The 24,820-nt window shown below is 40.9% G+C and overlaps 2 protein-coding genes across 3 annotated transcripts in view; both read right to left on the bottom strand.

Moving 5' to 3' along the window:
• LOC115428713 (major histocompatibility complex class I-related gene protein-like) overlaps positions 1-24,820 on the bottom strand; it is a 52,785-nt gene that overhangs the window by 9,719 nt on the left and 18,246 nt on the right. Inside the window, exon 1 of one of the 2 annotated variants that reach the window (XM_030147897.1) lies at positions 9,013-9,528. The exons of the other annotated variant lie outside the window; for it this stretch is intronic. Within the exon in view, the coding sequence (XP_030003757.1) occupies positions 9,013-9,076 (64 nt within the window). The 5' untranslated portion in view covers positions 9,077-9,528. Of the gene's footprint in view, positions 1-9,012; positions 9,529-24,820 lie in introns of those variants that run through there. 2 annotated transcript variants of the gene reach the window in all.
• The window catches only part of LOC115428710 (major histocompatibility complex class I-related gene protein-like), a 147,365-nt gene continuing 144,069 nt past the window's right edge, over positions 21,525-24,820 (bottom strand). Inside the window, exons 10-14 of the mRNA XM_030147893.1 lie at positions 24,018-24,053; positions 22,269-22,286; positions 22,046-22,087; positions 21,902-21,952; positions 21,525-21,689 (exon numbers count right to left, since the gene is read on the bottom strand). Coding sequence (XP_030003753.1) covers positions 21,619-21,689; positions 21,902-21,952; positions 22,046-22,087; positions 22,269-22,286; positions 24,018-24,053 — 218 coding nt within the window. The 3' untranslated portion in view covers positions 21,525-21,618. The remainder of the gene's footprint in view (positions 21,690-21,901; positions 21,953-22,045; positions 22,088-22,268; positions 22,287-24,017; positions 24,054-24,820) is intronic.

Below are 24,820 nucleotides of genomic sequence, written 5' to 3'. Positions count from 1 at the left end.
TATATACATAGATACACATCAAATACAGTGCCGTGAAAAAGTATTTGCCCCCTTCCTGATTTCTGTTTTTATTTAGCATATCTATCACACACAAAGGTTTCAAATCATCAAACCAATTTTAATATCACTCAGAGACAACCCAAGGAAATACAAAATGCAGTTTCTAAATGATGATTTTATTTAACAAAAGGGGGAAAATTACAAACCTATCTGGCTCTATGTGAAAAAGTAATTGCCCCCCCTTGTTAAATCACAAAATAACTATGACTAACCACAAATTTGGGAAAGATGAGTTCAATTTCACAAGCCACACCCAAACCTGATTACCACCATACTTGTTGAATCAAGAAATCAATTAAATAGAATCTGTCAGAGAAAGTGAAGTAGGCTACAAGATCTCAAGAACCAATGCATCATGCCACGATCCAAAGAAATTAGAGAAGAAATGAGAAAAAAAGTGACTGAAATCCATCAGTCTGGAAAAGGTTACGAAGCCATTTCCAAGGCTTTGGGGCTCCAGCAAACCACTGTCAGAGCCATTATCCACAAATGGAGAAAACTGGGAACAGTGGCAAACCTTCCCCGGAGTGGTCCACCAACTAAAATTACTCCAAGAGTGCGACGATGACTCATCCAGGAGGTCACAAAAGAACCTCGAACAACATCTAAAGAACTGCAGGCCTCGCTGGCCTCAGTTAAGGTCAGTGTTCATGACTCTACCATAAGAAAGACACTGGCCAAAAATGGCATCCATGGGAGAGTTCCCAGGCAAAAACCCCTACTGTCAGCAAAGAATACAAAGGCTCGTCTCACATTTGCCAAAAAACATCTTGATGATCCTCAAGACTTTTGGAGAAACATTCTGTGGACTGACAAGTCAAAAATTTAACTTTTTGGAAGGTGTGTGGCCCGTTACATCTGGCGTAAAAATGGCACAGCATTTGATAAAAAGAACATTATGCCAACAGTGAAGCATGGTGGTGGCAGTGGGATGGTCTGGGGCTGCTTTGCTGCCTCAGGACCGGGACAACTTGCTGTGATTGATGGAACAATGAATTCTGCTGTCTACCAGAAAATCCTGAAGGAGAACGTCTGGCCATCAGTTTGTGCCCTCAAACTCAAGCGCTCTTGGATCATGCAGCAGGACAACGATCCGAAACACACCAGCAAGTCCACCTCTGAGTGGCTCAAAAAAAACAAAATTAAGGTTTTGGAGTGGCCAAGTCAAAGTCCGGATTTAAATCCAATTGAGATGCTGTGGTGTGACCTTAAACGGGCAGTTCATGCTAGAAAACCCTCCAACATGGCGGAGCTGAAACAATTCTGCAAAGAGTGGGACAAAATTCCTCCAGAGCGATGTGAAAGACTCATCACCGACTATCGCAAATGCTTGATTTCAGTTATTGCTGCCAAGGGTGGCACAACCCATGATTAGGTTCAGGGGGCAATTACTTTTTCACATAGGGTCAGATAGGTTTGGATTTTTCTGTGCCTTAATAAATTAAATTGTCATTTAAAAACTGCATTTTGTATTTCCTTAAATATTAAAATTGGTTTGATGATTTGAAACCTTTGTGTGTGATAGCTATGCAAAAAAAAAAACAGAAATCAGGAAGGGGGCAAATACTTTTTCACAGCACTGTATATATATATATATATATATATATATATATATATATATATATATATATATATATATATATATATTTATTTATTTTTTTATTTTTTAAATCTTCTGGTCCACCTGGGTGGTGTTTCCTTCAGACTTGGTCCTCTACCAGAGGTCTGGGAGTCTGAGGGTTCTATTCAGGTTCTTCTCTGTTCCTTGGACTGTTCTCTTTTGGACTCGGATCTCTGATGTTGTTCCTGGTCTCTGTTGGTTCCATCCTCTCAGTTTTGGGGGCCACTGCCCCCCCCCCCCCCCCATCACTACTGGGACCACTGTTGCCTTCACACCCCCATTTTCTCTCTCTCCTCTTTCAGTTCTTGGTATTCCTCCAGCTTCTCGTGTTCTTTCTTTCTGATGTTCTATCACTTGTGGTTGCTCCATCTATCTCCACCTCTGTCTGCTGATGGTTCTCCTCCTCCTCTCTGTCAGACTGAGTGGACATCACCATCTTGTTGGTCTGGATCTGGAAGTCCCACAGGATCTGGGCCTGTTTGTTCTCTATCACCTTTGGGGGTGTCTCCCAACTGGACCCTGGGACCTCCAGTCCAGACTGGGTACAGATGGTCCTGTCCACTATGTCCTCTACCTGGTTATGCTGTTCCATGTAGGCCTAACCTGGACCATCTGAGACCTGCTGTGATGGACTGAACTGTCTGAGGGACTTCCGTACACAGACCCCCCTTGGGCTCTAGTCTGCTGTGGTAGACCTACACCTGGGTGTAGTCTGGTGTGGTAGACCTCCACCTGGGTCTAGTCTGCTGTGGTAGACCTCCACCTGGGTCAGGTCTGCTGTGGTAGACCTCCACCTGGGTCTAGTCTGCTGTGGTAGACCTCCACCTGGGTCTAGTCTACTGTGGTAGACCTACACCTGGGTCTAGTCTGCTGTGGTAGACCTCCACCTGGGTCTAGTCTACTGTGGTAGACCTCCACCTGGGTCTAGTCTGCTGTGGTAGACCTCCACCTGGGTCTAGTCTGCTGTGGTAGACCTAAACCTGGGTCTAGTCTGCTGTGGTAGACCTCCACCTGGGGTCTAGTCTGGTGTGGTAGACCTACACCTGGGTCTAGTCTGCTGTGGTAGACCTCCACCTGGGTCTAGTCTACTGTGGTAGACCTCCACCTGGGTCTAGTCTGCTGTGGTAGACCTCCACCTGGGTCTAGTCTGCTGTGGTAGACCTAAACCTGGGTCTAGTCTGCTGTGGTAGACCTCCACCTGAGTCTAGTCTACTGTGGTAGACTTCCACCTGGGTCTAGTCTACTGTGGTAGACCTCCACCTGGGTCTAGTCTGCTGTGGTAGACCTAAGCCTGGGTCTAGTCTGCTGTGGTAGACCTACACCTGGGGTCTAGTCTGCTGTGGTAGACCTCCACCTGGGTCTAGTCTGCTGTGGTAGACCTCCACCTGGGTCTAGTCTACTGTGGTAGACCTCCACCTGGGTCTAGTCTGCTGTGGTAGACCTAAACCTGGGTCTAGTCTGCTGTGGTAGACCTCCACCTGGGTCTAGTCTGCTGTGGTAGACCTAAACCTGGGTCTAGTCTGCTGTGGTAGACCTCCACCTGGGGTCTAGTCTGGTGTGGTAGACCTACACCTGGGTCTAGTCTGCTGTGGTAGACCTCCACCTGGGTCTAGTCTACTGTGGTAGACCTCCACCTGGGTCTAGTCTACTGTGGTAGACCTCCACCTGGGTCTAGTCTGCTGTGGTAGACCTCCACCTGGGTCTAGTCCAGGGATTAAAGCAAAAATTTTTCATCTGACTGAAAATTTTCTTCTGGTCAAAATCATTGGCCACTATTAAAAATGATGCAATCCAATACTACTATAGCGTACAAGTTTACATAGTCAAATTTGGCAATACTGTAAAACACACTGAATGGGAGAGTGTACAGGTGTAGAAGATTAGTAACATGGAGAGAAAAAATGTCATGAGTGGTATTGGTGGGGGGTCTGGGGGTCCTCCCCCAGAAAATTTTTAAAGCTTCAGGTCAATTTTGGTGTTCTGTGGTTAATTTTAAAGGGTATGAAAACCTTTGAAACAAGTGAAAATAACTAGAAGAAAACCTTACTGCAAAAAATGAGTGAAAAACTTTTTATTTAACAATTTAGGAACTCCTAAAACATAACTCCAACTCCAACAGCACATGAATTTTGGGGAAAATGTCAGTGTAAATGTAACCCTAACCAACTAATCTTCAACTTCTCAGATTGATGGCAGATCAGGACTTTTTTTACCATTGGAACCATACAGAATTTTCTTGTGACAAATTACGCACATGCATGCGCCAGGCTGCTTCATTTTTTTGCACCATGATCTAATTGGAGTTCCATCGTCTCCCTTCTCATCAAGCCATGCCCACCTCCATCTAGGGCTGCTTGATTATAGAAAAAAAAAAAAATCACGATTATTTTAGCAATAATTGAAATCACGATTATTAAAAATGATTATTTGTTAACCTTAAAGTTGTTTATTTTTTCTTGCAAAACAATGTAAAATATACTCTTTAAACATAAATAAAGCTTTTAACCACTAAAACAAAGTATGTTCACTTTTGTACGAAACAAAAAAATCTTTGAATGCAAATAAGTGTACTGTAAATTCAAGTATGTTTCCTTTTGTAAATAAATAGTGCACTGGAATTAAACTGCTATAGACTTGCCATAGAACTGTAGCAATAAAAAAAAACTCACGTAAAGTGCAAATTATAAATTCAAGTATGTTCAATGTAGTATGAAACAGTAAATTCAGTGGCGTGCTGTGAGGTTTCAGTTCAGGCCTTCTGTATACATCAGCCATCTAGAATACGTACATTAGGGTTATACAGGTTAGGGTTAGGTTAATACGGGTGTTGCAGCGTAGAGAGATTCGGAGACTGAAGATTGCATTGCGGACAAAGTTGTTTTTGTGTTTTAGTTTTTCATAAGATTATGATAACGGTGGCGGTGATTAAACTTCAGATGGTTACAAAGGTTTGTTGTGTTAACGGTCGGTGCGGACACAACTACGAAACACTTTTTGCATGTGATGTGTTTTTGCTCTTCGTCTTCTTCATCAAACCCAAAGTGATTCCATACAATTGAATTGGACTTGCCTTTTTTGTTTACCAAGCACTTCTGCTGGGATTCTCCTGCCATTTTTCCAGACCGCTGGGTACAACTGTCCTCTTGGGGTGGATCTGCCGGCTAGCAGGCAGCAGTAGCTTAGAGGGGGGCGGGGCTGAGCAGCTCATGGGAGCTTGTGTGCGTGTGAATTAAAACAACTCAAAATTAATAATCGTTTTTTCTCGATTACATAATTTTTGTAATCGTTGAGTGTAATAATTGAAATCGTAATTGAATTTCGATTAATTGCACAGCCCTACCTCCATCTACAGGGTGTCCCATAAGTCTCCATACATAGGAAAAATAAACGTTTCTTCACATAAACCATTTTTATTTATATAATATGCTCTATATGACTGGGAACACATTTCAATGCATGTCCTCCACTGCTGAAGAACTATAAAGAAGAAATATAAAGAAATACATGTTAGAACCAAATATGTATGGAATGTATTATGTCTCCTGTGTATGGAGACTTATGGGACACCCTGTATTTTCCACACATCTCTCAGTAGTTCCCACTTCAGCTCCTTCCTCTACAAACGTGTCCATGATGTCGTATATGCTAGCCAAAATAATCTGTACGTCGTTAAACCTGCGTCCACCCCCCCACCCCCGCCAATATCGTGTTCTCTTTTGATTGGAAGAAATTACGTCAACTGAAACAGAACTTCTATTCCGTTCCAGATCCTCTCTGAGGGGATTTAAACTACAGTGGCTTTGCAAATACCAAGGCTGTTCCTCATTCATTCAGTTTTATCTGCGTACTGTACCACACACATAGAAATAAGATGCTAAACGGGTCCAAATAAAGCACTTATGCAGTCAGGCGCGTAACCGCGTAAGGCCGCGGCGCGCACAGCCGCACGCATGGGAAGGGCACATACACACACATATACACACACACACACACACACACACACACACACACACACACACACACACTAGTCATATACCGTCCAGAGCAGATCAGCCCTGAACCCAAACATGAAGGTCCATGCAGATCAGTTCTGTCTTCTTCCCTTTTCGCTGTGGTTCTTTCATAATGAAAGCTCCTTGTTCGCACTAAACTCCAGTTAGTCTGGAGGCTGAACTTCGGTAAAGCTGAACTGGTCCATGTGTTTCTGACGCACAGAATGAGCAGCGTTTCCTTCCAAAGAGAAATAGTCATCAACCTGTCCTCCTGACAGAAAAATAAAGAAGTCATCTTATTCTCATCACTGTTAAACCTATCAGCCCCCTGTGCATGTACCTGTGTTCAACACCTGCAGACCCAGGACAGCAGACCCAGGACAGGATCGCGGTGCCGACTGGACTCCGCGAAACACGTGGGGAAGTTACTTCAGTATGACTCCCCCCCCCCCTCAATTTTTCCATTTGACGGAAATCCGTCGTGGTGACGGAGAACTTTAATCCCTGGTCTAGTCTGCTGTGGTAGACCTCCACCTGGGTCTAGTCTGCTGTGGTAGACCTCCACCTGGGTCTAGTCTGCTGTGGTAGACCTCCACCTGGGCTGTGCTTCTAAACCTGCTTCAGAACATTCGTCTACATCTGGGTTAGAGTTTTATCCTCTGTCCTGTTTTTAGAACCAGTTTCATAGAAGAACCCACATGTAAATAGTTTCTTAATACCATTTGACACCCTGGAGTGTTAAATATTTTCAGTGTAATTTTCTCATTTTTTAAATTCATTCAGTGGAGCCGCATGTTTGATATTCCTGAACTTGTTGAGGATGTAAAAACACCCTTGAACCGCTGTTTATTTGAGATGCGACTTGTAAGACTCGAACCCAGGTTCTCAAACTCCTGTTCTTCCAGGTTCCACATTCAGTCTGATCTGATCTGCAGTGGACCGGACCAAGAATAAGAACAGAAGAACCTCGAAATAATGACAACTGCAATTTTTTTTTCTGTGTTTCAGTGCAAAACAACCCCATTTAATTATGAAAATACTTACTTTTATAAACTATCCAAACAAAAAAGATGTGAATAACCCAAAAAAAAAAAGAAATTTCTTAAGAAAAATCAGTGCAATATTTACAGTCTTCTGCCTCCACTTCTCATTAGTCCATGTGCATTCTGGATCAGATCTACAAAGTCATTAAACACTGAGGAACAGGAAGAAAAGAGTTCAAATTGGGCTGAATTTAATACAGACATTTCAGGTTGTTCATATTTGTTCAGGTTATTCACATTTTATTGTTTCAGGATAGTTTGGAAATGTAAATATTTTCATAATTTAATGGGTTTTTTTGTACTAAAACAAAGACAAAATTTGAATTTGTCATTATTTATAGACATAATGTAATATTTTCTTCCCATCAAAGAAAATATGGAGTCATTATTTTTTTGTAGGATATTTTATTTCAGATCATATTGGTCTGTATGCGGAACCTGAACTAAAATGAATTTTTACACTTTTCAAATTCATCCCAGGGGCCAGATTGGAACCTTTGGTGGGACGCATTTGGGCCCCGGGCTGCATGTTTGACACCCCTGCTCTAACCTTTCACCTAGGATTATAAAAGCCTCATAAAATATTACATACGTCACAACCTTGTGTTAACCATTCCTGCTCAGCTCGTCCGACCGTAGTCAGAGCACAGGGGGTGTTGTGCTGAATTCGACTCCCTGCCAAAAACTGCTGCCCTTCCAAAGTCAGCCATGAAGAGGACAATGTGCGCCCGATTCACCCCGTCACAACTGTTTCTCCTTTCTGACTGTAGGGTATGAAGTTCATTGTGAATTATTCAACCTCTGAACACCATCATAGCTGTGTAGCAATGAAATCATGAATAATATTGTAAGTAGGGATGTAACCATATGAAAATTTCATATCATGGTTATTGTGACCAAAATTATCACGGTTATCATTATTAATAATAATAATAATAATACATTTTATTTATAGGCGCCTTTCTTGGCACTCAAGGACACCATACAGTAAAACAGTAAAACAGAAGAGTATAAAACAACCAATAAAGCAGAGTAAAAAATAAAAGGCAGGTTAAAATAAAAAACTGGACAATGCAGTTGTGTTCACAAAGAGAAAGAGGTCCTAAACAGATGAGTATCGTGGTATTATTGAAATTGTGCTCAAAATGTTCAAAAAGTACTGATACACACACTGAAATAATTTAACCAAATTGTATTTAAAATAAATAAATAAATAAATAATAATAGTCATAATGTCCCTTCTGTGTCAGAAACATTCAAATATTAACCCTCAGTGGTCTGAGCCTATTTTGTCTGTTTTTCAGTCCTTTTGATTTGGCCTTTATATACTATAGAAACAAATGTTTACTATACCCATGTTTGGGATCTGTGTTTTCAGCACAACTTCATCTATATCATCCGTCTATTATTTTTTCACTTTAACCTACTATAAAAACATAAAAGGACAGAAAACACAAAAAATATATAAAATCTGATTTGAAAAATGTATATGATTAATTGCATAAATAACCCAAAGATGCTTAATGAACCTTTTCAAAGACTTTAAAAGTGAATATTGGTTCCAAATATTAGGTATAGAAAATTAAGATTGTAATAAATTAAAACTATACTCAAATATTGGACATAAAAGCAGATCTGTACATAGGGTTTTTCTCTGGGAAAGTGTGGTAATCAAACATGGTTATCATGAAAATTAGAATTTAAACAAATACTAACCGTCTGTGATTTTACTGCGGTTTATCGTTATACCGATAACTGTTACATCCTTAAATGGAAGATAATGCAGTTATGTTTTTTATCTGTTTAATTTGAAGGAATGTGTAAACTGTAAGGTATATAAGACACTCTAAAGTTTAATCTTAGATACACAACACACAAAATGCATAATAATAAAAAGTTAGATACTGTAGAAAACTGCATCACCTACAGCTGGGGGGGGGGGGGGGTCAGAGTTCAGCCCCAGGTTCTGCCCATAACTATTTTATAAACTGCTGTTAGAGTACACTTTCCTCTGTCACTTTTTTTATTGAACTTGTGAAAAAACGCAAACTGTCAGTGAGGACAATAACATATGAATACAAATGAAAATAAATAAAATAAAATAAACCCTGTCCCTCCTGCACGCGCACACTCAAACTGCCGCTCCCTCACTTCGCTCGACCACTCACACCATATGCGCATGCACGCGCCACAACCCGCTCTCGTGCTTTACAGACCACGCCCACCGGAGTCACAACACTTGGTTTAGTTTCGATTTGACTCAAACTTCTTCATGTGTTCACAGACTCACACCTACCTCTGTCCTCCGTCTGTCCTGCCGCCAAAACAGACAAAGTGACCAAACACAGAGTTCCAAACATGCTGGTGCTGTAGTTGTTCCTGCTGCAGCAGCTTTTACAAAGTATGAACTGTCACTTTAAGGCCGGTTTACAGCACATGACACCGGCCCGGCCCGGCTCGGCTCGGCTCGGCCTTTTTGCGTTTCCACGTTCCCATTACAAAAAAAGGACCCGGAATGTGGAACCTGGTCCTAGTTCTTTGGTGTCACCTCCGCTGAGGTTCCAGGAGAGCAGAGCAGGACATGTAAACACTGTCCGGGGAGGGTTCTGTGTGGGAACCACTGTGTGACAACAGACTGAGCAGAAGTTCCCAGAACAAGTGTCTGCAGGTGGATCCACATGATGACAGTCAGCTGTAGAACTACACCATGGCTGCTCCAGGAGGTTCCGACGGAAAAATTCAGCAGGAGTTTGAAGAGAAAACAGGAAACCAGTGAGTTTTCAGCAACTGTCTGAGCAGACGGCACGGAAGTGACGTACCATCACTATGACGACCAAGTTTTTTTTTTTTTTTTTTTTTTTTTTAATTACTTCAACTTCATTAATCAAAATCTGGATATACATTCTGAAGTACGACGGCGTTTTAGGGCCACATAAAATCCGCTTGTCACTACGAGAATAAAGTCGTACTTTTATGAGATTAAACTCGTACTATTTTGAAAATTCGACAGTTTCCGCTTTTACAGTGAAGGACACAAGTGGAGCAGATCCTTTCCTTCAGTTGGACTCAAACTCACAGGAGAATCCACAGTTTGTTCAGAAACACAAACCCTGGGTTTAGTTCTGCTGTTTCCTCAGATAGTCCTACAGATGAACAACAGTTTGTCTGAAACTAAAGAGACAGTTTAACACAAATCAGTTCAGTTCTGACTACAGACCCACATGTGTGTGAACTGTCTACAGTCCTTAAACTCATGTGGATGGAGGACACACTCAGTTTGGCCTTTGTGTCTAAACCACAAATGAAAATAGAACTGAACTAAATGTTCACAGTTCAACATCGATGAGTGGATACGACTGCACATTATATTATGACTTTATTCTCTTTAAATAACAACTTTATTCTCATTAAATAATGAGGTTTAAAAAAAAAAAAAAACTACGACTTTATTCTCGTAGTGACAAACTTTTTTTTTTACTTATGTGGCCCTAATATGCCGTTGTACTGAAGAATTACAGAAAATAATGTTTCCCAGACTGAGCATGGATATTTTAACCCTTTCATGCATGAATTATGAGAACCTTAGTAATTATTTTTTTTTCTTGAGTGTTTTTGTTCCTCTTTAGGCATGAAAAAAACAATGCAAATGATTTTTTTTTTTTTTTTTTTTTTTTTATGAACCTATTTTTTTGTGGAGTTATAAAAATGTCCACTCAGCTGGACACCATGTTTAATTTTTGAAGCAAAGAAACATGTATTTAAAACTCATCATCAGAAAGTGATATACTGTGTGAAAACTATGAAATAAAAACATTTTTAATGCTGCTAATTGCTACATTGCTAAGGTTTTCTCACATTTTATCAAACTCTAATATTAGTTATTCCTCATTTCATGGAGATAATATCCTCCTGAGACCCAGGAATTTCACAATTTAAGCTTTTTTACATTAAAAGTGTCTTTATTGGAAACTGCATAATGCAACAGTTTTTTCAGATACATTTTTAAAATAATTTCTATTTATTGATTTTTTTTTTTTTTTTTTTTAATGGAATGTTCTTTGCAATGGACAGCATTTAAGTAAAACTGTCAAACTTTTGTCCCCTGTAGAGGACAAAATGTATTGCTAGGTCTCAGTAGGATATATATAAACAAACAAACAAACACTTTTTGTTTCAGAAAATTGTTAATTACAGTCTAATAACAATTAGCAACTGATTTCCACTCAAACATGTTAGTGCAGATCAGGTTTATTAAGAACAGAAAGGTCACAATAAATGTATGAACTGCAGTGTTTGGGATGATGCATCAGCTCCACTGTGTTGGCTGATCTGGAACTAAAACAACAGAACCCATGAATAAACAATAGAACAGCTGGAGAAGAACTGTCCACTGGAGTGACCACTGGAGTGACCACTGTGCATGAAAGGGTTCATGTAAAGTGGTTTCCAACCAGGGTGGTGAACTTAGAGTCACCTACTCAGAGCCATGCAATAATCACCTACAGAAAAACAGTACAATACAATAATCTTTAATCCAAATAAAACACACAGTTCATAAAAGGAGGAAAGAGATGAGAGCTGAGGCCGGGGGGGTTCTGCACCATCTCAGTCCAGGAGAGGACCCCCACCATCACCCACTTCCACAGAACACAGCACGCTGAAGGTTCAGCACAAACACACACACACACACACACACACACACACACACACACACACACACACACAAACACAAACACACACACACACACACACACACACACACACACTAGTGCCCTCTGCTGGAGACACTGTAATGAACACTGGCCTTATTTCACTGTTCAGCACAGCAGACCACAGCAGTCCCACATGAGGCAGCTCACATAGCAAATATTATGGCAGTACTGTGGCACACATTTGGAATTTTTGGTTTTCTTTTGGCGTTATGAAAACCTTTAGTCTTAACTGTGGTATGACTAAGGTTCAGTGGCGGCTGCTTGTCTCTCAGACAGGGGAAGTTCATTGTCGGCTTACATTTAAAAAAAAAAAAAAAAGTCAAGTTATTCAAACATAAATTCGGCCCTCCGTTCATTTTTAAGAAAATGGTCGTATTGTACCAAGTAAACATGAAAATGTTGAAATTATGTTAAATTGAAACAAGGAAGTACAATGAGTGTGTTTTATTTACAGTGCAAGAAATGAACCAGTCATTTCACAGTGGTTTCTGTCTGGATTTCTCAGCAGAATGTGTGACGGTGTTAAACTGAACTGTGTCAGTGAAGGAGCAGATCTGAAAACAGCTGTCAATCAAATTCAGCCTTTCGACTGATCCTCCAATCAGCACGTGGAATCCTGGTGCTCAGCTCTGCCAAGCTCCGCCCACAGCTCCATTCAGCCCCAGAGATGCTGAGCGTCTGAGGGCGGGACAACATGGTGTCATTCATCCAATTCCCGTCCAGTTTAGAGTCAATGATAAAAGCAGTTCCACTCAGTCCCATTGAAGTGCATGGACGCTGAGCGTCTACGGACAAATGCACTGAGCAGAGATGGAGGAGAAAACACAGACACGGGAATGGAGGAGAAGTGAACAACATCCAGTCCACTGATCTGGGATCAAACTGATTCTGAACCAACTGGTCTGAGAGATGAACGTGTTCCAACACATTTGGAGTCAATGAAATGAAAACAACTGAACAGATTTGACGATTTAACTTTTGTAATTTTAGGGGAAGCTGAGCTTCCACTGCAGTCTGACAGAAAACACCTCTGCTAAGGTTCTCCATAACAGATGTGGAGGCACCAGCAGTATGTGTCTGAGTTCTATGTGTGGAGAACCAAAGACTGGGCAAAGAGCAGGATCAGGTATGGGGACGGTACGGCACGTTTATGGTAAGACAGAGGAGTGACTAAAGAACGGCAACATCTGATTCCATATATGGATGTGTTAGGTTGTGTTTTGGCAGATTTCTGTAAAGCCAAAACACTGCACAAAGAGCAGGAATTTGTACCAAGAAAACCCACTTCATTTTAAAAGCAGAAACAACACAGAACATGGCTGACATTCAGAGACAAATGTATCCACTAAGGGACCTTAATATTCTGTCACCATCACAGGCTGTTCTTTTCATCTGTTTGTTTGGGTTTGTTTTGCTCTTTTCCTGCTCCTCAACCTGAGCAGACTGTTTTGTACAGTTAAAAACTGAGAAATAAAAACTGTTTAAAAAAAAAAAAAAAGAAGCATGATCAACACAAATTTGGCTGAATTGTGTCCTCCTTTAGGCCTGTCTTTGGGTCAGTTTTGCTACTTTTCAGCTGGATTCTGGGGATTTGGGGCTTTTCTGGGACCGTTATGGCTTTATTTTGGAAGTCTGCAGTTAGTTTTAGGTGAATTTTGGCTTCCTTCTGGTTTGATTTTTTGACTATTTTGGACCATTTAGGGCCATACATCTGCCCAGAACTTTGCCTAAATGGCATGGCAGTTTTGGGCCACATTTAAGCCATACTGATTCTGCTATCTGGGAGGGGCCTCCTTCACTGCTCTACAGGTGAGTCCCCCGGCTAGGCTCCGCCCACTCTATCCCTCCCATTAAAACACATACACTCACACAAATATACAGAAAATAAATTAGCACTTAACCCCCCCCCCCCCCCCGGGTCTGAGCTTGAGGTGCCGTCCAACTGTCCAGGGAAAACGGCTTGGTTGGACGACGCAGGTCTGACCAGGCGGTGGCAGAAGCTGTTCAGCAGAGGTGGACCCAGTACACCAGCGAACAGTGATGGGACTGTCGGCTCTTTGAAGGGAGTCGTTCAGTCAGGAGTCGTTCAGTCAGGAGTCGTTCAGTCAGGAGTCGTTCACTGAAAAGAGTCGTTCAACAGACTGGCTCTGTTCTGTTTTTTGCATTATTTTGAAACACCAGTGTTTGAATGACTGAACAGGCTCCATGTGATGACTGACATCACAGTTTAAAGGTGTTTCATTGGCGCAGCAGTAAATATTATCTTACCATAAAGAAGAATCGTTAGTTCCAAATGTGTGGAATAAATCCAGCCATGACAGGTGACATTAGACAAATGATGGAACTGGACCAAAAAAGATATATATTTTTTGCAAATATTGCCAGTGTCTGTCCATCTTTTCTTTCTGAAAGTTCATCCAAATCCTCCTCCTTTTTCTTTGGTTCATTACTCACAGCTGCTCACTCACTCTCAAAATTTTCTCCAGTTTCGACCAGTCTTCAGCCTCCTCCTCCTCCAGGTCTTCCAGCTCCTCCTCCTCCTCCAGTCTTCCAGCTCCTCCTCCTCCCCAGTCTTCCAGCTCCTCCTCCTCAGTCTTCCAGCTCCTCCTCCTCCTCCAGTCTTCCAGCTCCTCCTCCTCCAGTCTTCCAGCTCTCCTCCTCCTCCTCCAGTCTTCCAGCTCCGCCTCCCTCCAGTCTCCAGTCTCCTCCTCCTCCAGTCTTCCAGCTCCGCCCTCCTCCAGTCTTCAGCTCCTCCCCTCCTCCAGTCTTCAGCTCCTCCTCCTCCTCCAGTCTTCCAGCTCCTCCTCCTCCTCCAGTCTTCCAGCTCCGCCTCCTCCAGTCTTCCAGCTCCTCCTCCTCCTCCAGTCTTCCAGCTCCTCCTCCTCCTCCAGTCTTCCAGCTCCGCCTCCTCCAGTCTTCCAGCTCCTCCTCCTCCAGTCTTCCAGCTCCTCCTCCTCCAGTCTGCTCTCCTCCCTCTTCAAACTGTTGTTGTTTTTTACCTTCTTCCATCAGACATGCTCTGTACACTCTTTTTTTTTCTGCGGGAACATTCTCCTCCTGTCCAATGCCTCCCCAGTGACACTAAATTGACAGGCATCAGACACTCCCTCCTTAAAAAAAAAAAAAAAAAAAAAAAAGAACAGCTCTTTACAAAGACTCGGTTCCCATCATTCATTTCAAAGAGCCATTCAAAAGATTCGATTCGTTCGTGAACGTCACATCACTACCGGCGAAGGTAATGGTGAGCAGCACCGAGCGACCCACTTCCATCTGTCCTACAGGAGGCGTCCATCCTCCCCTCCCAGCGCTGGAACAGCTCACCCCTATTCTAACTGTCTTCGTCGTCGGTGACCCTAAACAGCCACGAACGACTCCCAGCTCTTTCCCCACAGTTCCCAGACACAAACTTCTCTGCATGCCGCAAACCAACGGCCTTTTCCATCCCACAAACCCAGAGTGTGTCCCTCACACACACCTGTTCACAGTCCACTCAGCAGCAGCAGCTCACCTTCAGCCACATCACAACATCAACCTAATGCTGAAACAGTATTTGTAAAGAACATTATAAAATAAATCACTCTCACATTCACACCTATGGGCAATTTAGATTAACCAATTAACCTATTAGTGCATGTCTATGTATGTAGGAGGAGCCAGAGTACCTGGAGAGAACCCACGCCCACAGGTGTGAATGTGAGAGTGATCGTCTCTGTATGTTCAGTCTGTGATGAACTGGTGACATGTCCAGGGTGAACCCCGCCTTCACCCCCATGTAGCTGGGATAGGCTCCAAATGACCCCCGTGACCCTAGTGAGGATAAAGTGGGTTCAGAAAATGAATGAATGAATGAATAAATAACAAAAATAAAAGACAGAGGTCTACTCAGCTATCAATACATTTACATTTTCATACATCATCATCATCATCCTCATCTTTATTTACAGACTTGGGAGTCCATTTAAAAAACAAACAAGCAATCAACAAACAGAATACATTTAAACACAGGTTAAAAATACAGACCAAACATCATTAATATGATTACAGACACCTGTACCAGCGTCACCACTGGGATGACTGGTACCACACCCAACTAGGACTGGGATTAGTCAGAAGCCCAATGATGGAATTCTGAGCATCGTTCAGTCGACAGATACATTTGTACATGAAGTTTCTCATCAGAGCCTGAACAGTGTTCACTCCTGCACTGCAGAATAACCCACTGCTCTGGTCCATCCAGGTTTTTTCAGCAGTATTCTATGGAATCATTCTACACAACTGTGAGCTTCTGTACGCTGGCCTTTATAAACCTGCACCACCAGGGGGCAGTATACAGAGGAGGACAGTATGCTCAGAACAGAGTCTTCTGGACATTTTCTGGAACACAGAATTTTCTTGCCAACACATTAGTCTGGACATAGAACATCTGACATTACCTGTACATGTCATCATCATCACACATTTGATCCGTAATAAAGTGACCTAAATACTTGACTTTGGTGCTCACTCAGCTCCTGTCCTGACAGGTCAAAATGAGGAAACTTTCGGTCCTTGTCCCCTTTTGTTCTGCAGATCAAAACTCTGCTCTTTGTAGCGCTGTATCGCACTTCATATGTAAAACCATAATCAGAACCCATATTCAGCAGCTGCTCAAACCCAGCGCTGCCAGGGGAAAAAAAAAGACCAAATCATGATGTGAAAAAACTCTTACATTATGTCTGTAAATAATGACAACTGAAAATATTTGTCTTTTAGTGCAAAAACTAACATTAAATTATGAAAATATTTACATTTACAAACTATCCTGTAACAATAAAATGTGAATAACCTGAACAAATATGAACAACCTGGAATGTCTAAAGAAAACTGTTGTCTGTAGATCTGAGCTATAATGCACATGTAGAAATGATACGTTTAGTCATAATACTGTTAAAATTGTACTTATTTTTCTTTATAAATTTCAGTTTTTTCAGGTTATTCACATCTTTTTTGTTTGGATAGTTTATAAAAGTAAGTATTTTCATAATTTAATGGTTTTTTTGCACTAAAGCAGAGACAACAATTTTCAGTTGTGATTATTTATAGGTTATTATAACGTATTAACGGCTGATAATATAATAAATTTGCCATTTTAAAAATGTAACAGGCCAATAATTAAATAACTTTTGGCCAATAACGTTATAAAAGTCCTGAACCGATAACGTAAAAGCCAGTAACGTAATAACTTATTACGTTATAGGCTCAGTTATTACATCCGCAAAGAATTTTTTTTTACCAGTCCAATAATGTAATAACCAGTCAATAATGTCATAAGTTATTACATTATTGGACAAAAATTATTACGTTATCAGTTCAGGACTTTTATTACGTTATTGGCTTATTACATTTTAAAAATGTCAAATTTATGAGCCACATGTGGGACATGGAGTGTGTTTGTGTGGGACAATGTGGGACATGTAACCGTAATGCTGGAACAAAGTCTAGATTTTTAAACAATGTGCATCTTATTGTTCAGCTTATAAATATGAATAACAACAATTTGATTTAGTTGCACACAGTGTGCATATTTTTACACTGGGCATTTATTTTTTACTTTTTTTTTTTCCACAGGTTTCAAAAACTTTTTTTGCTTGTAAAAACAAAACACAAAATTTACTTTTAAAAACTCAAAAAAGAAACTTCAAGTTTCAAAATTGTAATTAAATGGTTTTAGAAAAGCAGGTTTTTTTTGAGTGCATGTTCTCAACCCTCAAAGGTAAACTAATCTGTGCAATAAAACAAAAAGGCAGAACTGACGACATTAGAACAGCTGTTTGCACTTCCAGTCAAACTAAAATGACTTGGACTAAAAACCTTTGTGCATTCAAACACACGATAGTCAAACATTTAACATTCTAACACAGTAATAAAAATACAATAAGATAAAACAAATATCCTGTGGAATTCTGTCAAAAAATAACTATCCACATACTGAACAAAAGCATATTTGTTTGTTTGTTGTCTCTCAGCTCAAACTCCAAACTTAAAAACAGGTGAAAGGGAATATGGATCAAATGTGACCAAACATCTCATACATACAGTGTGTCGCTTCAAGTCAAACTCACCTCCATGTGTGATGGAGAACCCCCCCCCCCCCCCATGTATAAACATTTTCACATTCTCTTCTGTAGCTGCATTTTCTTTTTCCTGTGCAGAGTTTCCATGGTTTCCACATATATTTGCATGTCGGTGTCGGAGGCTTTTGCCTTTGTGTTTTCTTCCACCTGAAGGACTCCGTATCTGTCCAGTCAACCACTGATGACCTCACCGCTCGGCTTTCTGCCGTGGACAGGTCAGGAATTCCCGGGAAATTCAAGGCCTGGATTTACCAACATGGAATCCTGCCCTGACCACTCTGGCCTCTTCTGGTCTATGAAGTCCCAGTTTTCCACCGTGGAGACCTTTGAACCTCAGGTAAACCACTTCCTGTGCAGGTGGCTGGACCTCCCAGAGTCTGAGCAGCATCGCCCTGTATGAGCAGTCTGGTGGAGGAGTTCAAGATGACTAGAACCAGACAAGTCCTGGTCTACCGAGACTCAACTGACACCACGGACTCTTCAGTGGGGGTAGAGGTCAGAACGGGAAGGAAATGGCGTGTTCAGGAAGCGCTCACCCGAGCTGAGGCGAGGCTGCGGCACAACGTCCTGCTGGGAACAGTGGTAAAAGGGGGGGCGGGGCTTGGGAGCACCACTACACCTTCATACAGCACAGCCAGCGGAAAGGAGAGGCGAAGGCTAATGCAGACTGAGGTGTGGGCAGAAGAAGAAGACACTGGCCTCAGCAGGATGGTGGGCATGAGTGGGCAGGGGGCCTGGACCAACTGGGAACATGCAGCTGGTCCGAAAATCCCATGGGCAGAAATGTGGAAGTTGGAGCCACTCTGCTTCAAGTTCCTGGTCCAGTCAGTTTACGACGTCCCCCCAAACTCTTCTGATCTGTTCACCTGGGGCCTGGTGGACTCACCTGCCTGTCAACTCTGCCAGAAGAACGGATCTATGGAGCACATGTTGAGCTGCTGGTCTAAGGCCTTGGGAGACGGTGGTACTAGGGTGGTCCAAAAAAATGTTTCAGATTCTCTGGATTCGAACCCTGCATTTGGTTCCATATCTGGCCAAATTACTTCGGTCCAAATTTTATGCAAATTAATATTCAGAGGTGTCCCAGACAGGTGCAGATGTCTCTGTACACTCTAACAGAACTATCCAGATGAATAAAGCAGATTAGAATAATCTGTCATTTTATTCTCCAAATCAAACTGAGACTCACATAAAAATGTTCCTTACAAAGTCCAACAACCACTGTTGGTTTAATGAAATGACCAAAAATGCTCCTGTGTTCTTTGACAACTTGTTGCCAGTACTGTTTGTGATCTGCATTTGTTGTTCGGCTCCAGCTGAAGTCTGGAATAAGCTCCGCCCCTCTGTCAGTGACATCATTGACAGCTTTAGTGGAATGCCCAGTTTTCTCCTCCTTCTGAAAGTCTGCATCATCAGCCCAGTCTACTGGAGGAACTGTTCAGAATGTTTGTGGCAGATCCAAAGGTTCAGACAGACGCATGGTGCTGGTGGAGACAAAAGCCCTGATCTGCTTCCCTTCACAATCTGATGGATGAAGGACATCCCAACGCTTTAGAGGAACCAAGAACCTGCATTTAACATCATGGTGTCCACCATCAGCTGCTTCTGCTCTGGTGTCACACTGGAGTCACAGAATGGACCACAACCAGTTCTACACTCCAGTACCACAGATGTGGGCGGAGTTACTTCATCCATATATTTACTCCAGTTCCACAGATGTGGGCGGAGTTACTTCATCCATATATTTACTCCAGTACCACAGATGTGGGCGGAGTTACTTCATCCATATATTTACTCCAGTTCCACAGATGTGGGCGGAGTACTTCATCCATATATTTACTCCAGTTCCACAGATGTGGGCGGAGTTACTTCATCCATATATTTACTCCAGTTCCACAGATGTGGGCGGAGTTACTTCATCCATATATTTACTCCAGTTCCACAGATGTGGGCGGAGTTACTTCATCCATATATTTACTCCAGTACCACAGATGTGGGCGGAGTTACTTCATCCATATATTTACTCCAGTACCACAGATGTGGGCGGAGTTACTTCATCCATATATTTACTCCAGTTCCACAGATGTGGGCGGAGTTACTTCATCCATATATTTACTCCAGTTCCACAGATGTGGGCGGAGTTACTTCATCCATATATTTACTCCAGTTCCACAGATGTGGGCGGAGTTACTTCATCCATATATTTACTCCAGTTCCACAGATGTGGGCGGAGTTACTTCATCCATATATTTACTCCAGTACCACAGATGTGGGCGGAGTTACTTCATCCATATATTTACTCCAGTTCCACAGATGTGGGCGGAGTTACTTCATCCATATATTTACTCCAGTTCCACAGATGTGGGCGGAGTTACTTCATCCATATATTTACTCCAGTACCACAGATGTGGGCGGAGTTACTTCATCCATATATTTACTCCAGTTACCACAGATGTGGGCGGAGTTACTTCATCCATATATTTACTCCAGTTCCACAGATGTGGGCGGAGTTACTTCATCCATATATTTACTCCAGTTCCACAGATGTGGGCGGAGTTACTTCATCCATATATTTACTCCAGTTCCACAGATGTGGGCGGAGTTACTTCATCCATATATTTACTCCAGTTCCACAGATGTGGGCGGAGTTACTTCATCCATATATTTACTCCAGTACCACAGATGTGGGCGGAGTTACTTCATCCATATATTTACTCCAGTTCCACAGATGTGGGCGGAGTTACTTCATCCATATATTTACTCCAGTTCCACAGATGTGGGCGGAGTTACTTCATCCATATATTTACTCCAGTACCACAGATGTGGGCGGAGTTACTTCATCCATATATTTACTCCAGTCCCACAGATGTGGGCGGAGTTACTGCATCCATATATTTACTCCAGTTCCACAGATGTGGGCGGAGTTACTTCATCCATATATTTACTCCAGTACCACAGATGTGGGCGGAGTTACTTCATCCATATATTTACTCCAGTACCACAGATGTGGGCGGAGCTACTTCATCCATATATTTCCAGCTGAATCCCTCAGACTTTGGTTCTGATAGTTCTACTCTTCTCTTACAGCTCGTCTGTGCTGAAAATGAACAATTAGTCCAATTCCAGGAAACTTCCAGCAAATTGTACAACCTCTAAAACATCTGCTTTTTCCTCCAAATTTTTTCCTAAATCATCTTTTGAATGACAGAACCTAATGCAGGTTCTAATGGAGGTTATCTGAAACTGTATGTTTTACCAGGATTGTTGGACCACCCTAGGGTGGTACTGGTGGTGTCATGACCAAGTCCTGTGAGCAGTAGCAGATACCATGTGTACCGGTATCAGCTCCAGCAAGTCTCAACATCTGACAAAGAACTGATTTCCCTTCACATCCTGCTGAACATTTTTAGGGCCGTGAAATCAGATGTACATGACGTTCATAGTCTTAAATACAGGGGTTGGACAAAATAATAGAAACACCTTAAAAAATCAACAAAATATAATTTAATATGGTGTAGGTCCGCCTTTTGCGGCAATTACAGCCTCAATTCTCCGAGGTATTGATTCATACAACTTGTGAATTGTTTCCAAAGGAATTTTCAGCCATTCCTCAGTTAGAATACCCTCCAACTCTTTTAGAGACGATGGCGGTGGAAGTCGACGTCTTACTTGAATCTCTAAACTGACCATAAATGCTCAATAATGTTGAGGTCTGGGGACTGTGCCGGCCATACGAGATGCTCAACTTCATTAGAATGTTCCTCATGCCATTCTTTAACAATTCTAGCTGTATGGATTGGGGCATTATCATCTTGAGGTGAAGGTGTTTCCATTATTTTGTCCAACCCCTGTACAGTATATACGACCATAAAAATGATGACTGATGAGCATTATTAACTCAGGTCTTTGGCTTAAGTCGTCCTCTGATCAAACACCTTTAACTCACTTCCCACTGTCTTTAAAAGCTTTACCCTGGTTTTTAAAACATGTTTATCTGAAGTGAGCCGCTGATTCAGATCATTACTTACAATTATTATTTAAAACCTGTTGAATTTTACAGGCTGAGACTTGAATGGTTTATTTTTCCAGGAGAGACTCATGTGATCCGTCGCCTGATCCTCTGTTCGATGCTCCACTCGACGCCGCACCTGAAGAAATGAACAGAAATGTTATTTTCAGTCCGTCTTCTGCTGCGTTACTTCTGCATGTAGAGTTTGTGTTTTTTGATCCTAGTTCAAACAGACACAACATGCAACACTTCATACTCCTGTGGAGAAGCCCCGCCCACTGAACATGTTTACACCAAAAGTATTTATCTAATAACACAGAAGAGGATTTTCATCGATCCACAGACACTCACCAGTGGAAGAATGACCAGAGTCCTTGCTCTCCAGAGAGCCCTGAGAACCATCTGTAATGAAAGGAAACATGGGTGGGTTCGTGTTGACTGTGTGCAAAGGCTCATGGGGGATTTGGGAAAATGTGCCACAGTTATAGTTCTTACCTTTTTTGGGCTCGTTCTGTTGGATCAGTGGAACTTGTGCAGCTGAAATTAACACAATAACAGTATAAGTACAAGCTGTTTTAATTCCAAATATGCAGGACAAAGTCATTTTTCAATACTTGAAAGTGTTTTTAATTCAACTTTTAAATCACAGAACAGTGTCATAACTTTATGACCTGGATCTGAAATAAATGTTTAGACATTTACACATAACGACACTTACCTGGTTCGACTTTCACAGCTACAGGAGCAGGATTTTCACATGTAAAAATGCACATGTATTTATTGACATTGTACAAATATAGACTGTTTTCTTACTGTCATATGTTAACAATAAGTTCTTTGATTCTGATCCAGGTCCTAAAATTATTTCTGTATTATACAACAGTTTAAATGACTTAAATGGGGAGAAAACTTCCTACATTAAAGAAAAATGGGAAAAAGAAGGAAACTTTTCTTTACAATTAGAAGTGTGGGAAAAACTGAATTAAGCAACAATGGAAAAGCACTTCAACGTTGTCCTGGAGAGAGTTCAGTTGGAAAAATTTAACCAGATTCTTTAAAACACCTGCTCAAAATCATTTTCTGAACAAAAACACCTCATGTTTGTGATCCTGTGGAGGAAAGAAGGCACACTGTGTGTTCTGTTCAATGCCCTGTACTCCAGACCTACTGCAAACAAATCAAAGAAACTATGGAAAAGATATTTAAAAGACAATTCCCATTCAAATTTGAAACTGTATATTTGGGTTTGAGACCAGATGTTCTGGGTTCGTCTCACAAATATATATTTAATGTCCTATTGTTGGCAAGTAGGAAAGCTCTCACCAGGAGATGGACGTCTACTGAAGCTCCTACACTCCAAAACTGGATAGCTGTGATCCAATTGGCTGTGATGGAAAAACTCACATTTTCTTTATGACTTGAAGAAGAGAATTTTAAAAATTGTCGGGCACCTTGGATTACATACATAACCTGAACAAACCTGACTTTGACTGAACATAGAAGACAGTACTAACTCTCTTCCCTCCAGGTTTTTTTGTTTTGTTTGTGTTTTCTTTTTCTGTGCTAATCCTATGTTCATGGTTGCCTTTTGTACTTGAATATCCTAATATTAAATGTACATGTGCACTGTGAAGCTTTTTTTTCTTTGTATTATGATAATGAATGCTGCTTTGTGTGTATACATATACACGTATTTATGTACCCCCCCCTTTTTATTTTTTTTGTCTTGTTTCCTGAAAGTGTGGTTGGCTAAGTGTACAGGTTTGTTAATATCATTTTTACTATCCATTTTTTACATACTAATTTAATTTACTTATACTACTCTTTTTTTCTTTTTTTCTCTCTCTTTCTTCCTTTTAATGATCATTTTTGATACCCTTATTTTCTTCTTAAAAAAGTGAACAGTGTACTTTGTAAGACTGATGTCATGTATAATATCTTATAAAACTATCCTGAATAAACATTTGAATAAAAAATAAAATTAAAAAAATAGTTCTTTGTTTTGCTAGTGTCAGATTTCACTATTAGATGAGCAAAAGGAAGGAAAGCAGATATCAGTGGCTTCTTTAAAAAACACAAGTTTCAAAACATAACATTCACCCTCCTTTTGCTCATCTGAGAAAAAAGTCAAAATTCTGAGATTAAAGTCAGAATTCTGTCTTTTTTTTCTCAGAATAGAAACAAAAAAATATATTGGACCTGAATTATTTTTTTCCCTCCAGCGGCCTTAACCCTCTTCTGTATTTTAGGGAACTGACTAAGACCTGGATGAAATCAGTGTAAATCTGTGAGTTCTTTTCAAAATACTCCTGTTTACAGATGAACTTTGGAGCTCAGAGATGAATAGGAAATCTGAGAGCATTGTCAGTATTCTGTTGGATTTGTCGTCAAAAAGACAAATATTAAACGTCACCAAACTGAGTAAATCAGACTGGAACAAACTGAGAAGTCGACTTCATATACTTACGTGGAAGCTGTTGAGGGTTACGATGGATAACACGATCTGCAAAAACAAAAACAGCTGCATGTGTTATTAGTCCCAAACATTTACTGACTGGTTACAAGTCAAGTCCTGTTTGTTCGTCCCACTTAAAGGAAGAAATTAATATGAAACATATTTCTTCATTTACAGAAGTGTTACTGTTTTTTGATTCCCATTTTTACTATGACATTTTATTAACCCATTAGTTATACTGTAATAGAAGATTCTGACTATAATCCTGCCCCGACACAATCTCAATTCCACAAAATGCAGTTTTGACACTGGTTAAAATGTAAATAAGACCAGAAAGCAATGATTTACAAATGTCACAAACTTGTATTTCATTCTCAACTTATTCTCCCAACATTTGGAGATGTGTTGTTGCAATAAAATTCAGAATTAATGCAATTCTTGTACTTAAAATGGTTCATTTTCACACTTTAAAGGTTGATGTTTTCTATGTTCTATTGTGAATCAAATATGGTTTGGAAATGAGGCTGTACAAGTCAATAATAATAATAATAATAATAATAATAATAATAATAATAATAATAATAATAATAATAATAATTAGCATGTCAGGAACCAGACAATTCTACCAGTAGAATCCTGTGAATGCAGAAGGCTGAAGCAGCTGGAGCTAAACTGAACTAATGCACAATGAGGAAGATGAAGAAGGACTGAAGGCGTTTAGGAAAAGGACTGAATACTGTGGGTTAAAGCTCCAGCAGATGGAGATTATTGGGACAGGTGTGAACCAGCGGTCTGTGAGGAACACTGAGGAGAAC

The sequence above is a fragment of the Sphaeramia orbicularis genome, chromosome 11 (assembly GCF_902148855.1).
Source record: "Sphaeramia orbicularis chromosome 11, fSphaOr1.1, whole genome shotgun sequence".
Classification (NCBI taxonomy): Eukaryota; Metazoa; Chordata; class Actinopteri; order Kurtiformes; family Apogonidae; genus Sphaeramia; species Sphaeramia orbicularis.
This window is presented reverse-complemented; position numbering and strand designations above follow the sequence as displayed.